This window comes from Cyprinodon variegatus, unplaced genomic scaffold (genome assembly GCF_000732505.1).
Source record: "Cyprinodon variegatus isolate N-32 unplaced genomic scaffold, C_variegatus-1.0 Scaffold46, whole genome shotgun sequence".
NCBI classification, from domain to species: Eukaryota; Metazoa; Chordata; class Actinopteri; order Cyprinodontiformes; family Cyprinodontidae; genus Cyprinodon; species Cyprinodon variegatus.
In genome coordinates this window covers 1741701-1743262 of record NW_015150499.1, presented here as the reverse complement: position 1 = coordinate 1743262, position 1562 = coordinate 1741701, and the positions used below count along the sequence as shown (strand labels likewise).

At 40.8% G+C, this 1562-nt stretch overlaps 1 protein-coding gene across 1 annotated transcript; it reads right to left on the bottom strand.

Annotated features, from left to right (window-relative positions):
- Positions 1-165: 165 nt before the first annotated feature.
- On the bottom strand, positions 166-1524 carry LOC107082038 (DELTA-sagatoxin-Srs1a-like). The gene is made up of 2 exons (XM_015370460.1): positions 1442-1524; positions 166-1296 (listed from the first exon to the last, which is right to left on the bottom strand). Exons 1-2 carry the CDS (start codon positions 1510-1512, stop codon positions 879-881), a joined length of 489 nt encoding a protein of 162 aa, XP_015225946.1. The 5' UTR covers positions 1513-1524; the 3' UTR covers positions 166-878.
- Positions 1525-1562: the final 38 nt, after the last annotated feature.

Sequence of the window (1562 nt, the reverse complement as noted above, 5' to 3'; positions counted from 1 at the left end):
TATATATATATTTATATAAATTGGAAATGAAATCTAAATGGAAATGAATCTAACCTTTCTGACCACAGGTTGGGTCCAGTGTGAGACAGTTATAGAGCATGAGAAAGTGAAACAGGTGGAACACAGTGAGACCAACAGACACCAGTAGAACATATTAAAGCTCAAATTTTATTGGGTCAGAACATTCAGATTGTAACAGCAGCTGTGAGGCATCAGGACCATCAGATCTCTTCATGGTATCTGTGTTCAGTGATGCTCAGTCATTGGTCAGAATCACAGAGTATTTCTGAAACATATTCATCTAAAAACATGAACTTAATCAGTACAGCAGAACTTGAATTACCTTATGCAATGATGTTTATTCCGTCTAATATCCCATAACAAACAGATTTCTTTTCAGCTTGTTTTTATTAACTCTTTCAGTTGTGAATCTAATCCGTCCACATCGGTGCTGATGTTTAAATCAGCCCAAAACGCAACCGATATATCCCTTTCCCATATTGTAATGCTAATTAAGAACTACCTGGGGGAGTTCACAGGAAGACTGGATCAGTTGGGAGTTTTAAAGATTCAGAGGAACATTTAAGTTAGTTTTTTTTCTCTCTCTCCCACTTAGGAACATGTTGTAGTAGACTAATTATTAAAAGATATGAACATATGTTGGGTTTTTCAACAGAGAAGTCTTGAATGACTGCAGATTAAATAAAACATGCTGCAGGGTAACTAGTTTACAATATCTAAACTGGTAAAGAGATTGCTCTATTAATGCAGAAGCAGATAAAGTTAATGAGGGTTACTCTATTAAAGGAAAAGCTACTGGCCAAATAGGAAGGTGTTGAGCTGTTAAAGAGGTATTGGACCAGGAGATGCAGCTGGTCTCATATGTCACAAATATCCAACTTCAGGGTCGGCTGATAGCTGTCAGACATGCTGGCCCTGATAATCAAATCGCCCGCTTTGTAGGTCAGACTGGGCCCACTGGCTTTCCCCCTGACAAAGTCAATCTCCTTGCCGCTGTACATCTCATTGTAGAGATCGTTGTCACACTTCTTGTCTTTGCTGAATACTCCAATGGCATAATAGTTGGAGTAGAAGTTGAAGTCGTAGGGATTCGAGAACATGACAGCCACTCGGCCTTTGTTCTGACTGTTGGAGCCCGGGAGGATGTCATAGGTGAAGACCCCTACTGAACCACAGGCCGTGTTGGGTGTCTTTTCAAAGAGTGCAGTGCCAGACATAGATGGACCAAGATCTGGAGGGAGAGGAGTCTCACAGCCCCCACTGTACAGAAACAAGCTGGACAGAAACACAAACGTTTTAACTTCACTGAATAACAAGCTGCTGCACAGAGTTTAATGGTCTACATCTACATTACATCCACATCAACCCTCTGTGTGGTTCAGGTTTCCAATTGTGAGAGTGTGTCTGTTTTAAAACTCACCACGGATCACACAGCGTGAAGCCGGATGTCAAGTTCTGAATCTCCACTGTGCACTGACGGTGAGTTGACATTTTGAGAATCTGTTGAAGGAAAAACATGGAAATATTCAAGTACAAGTAAA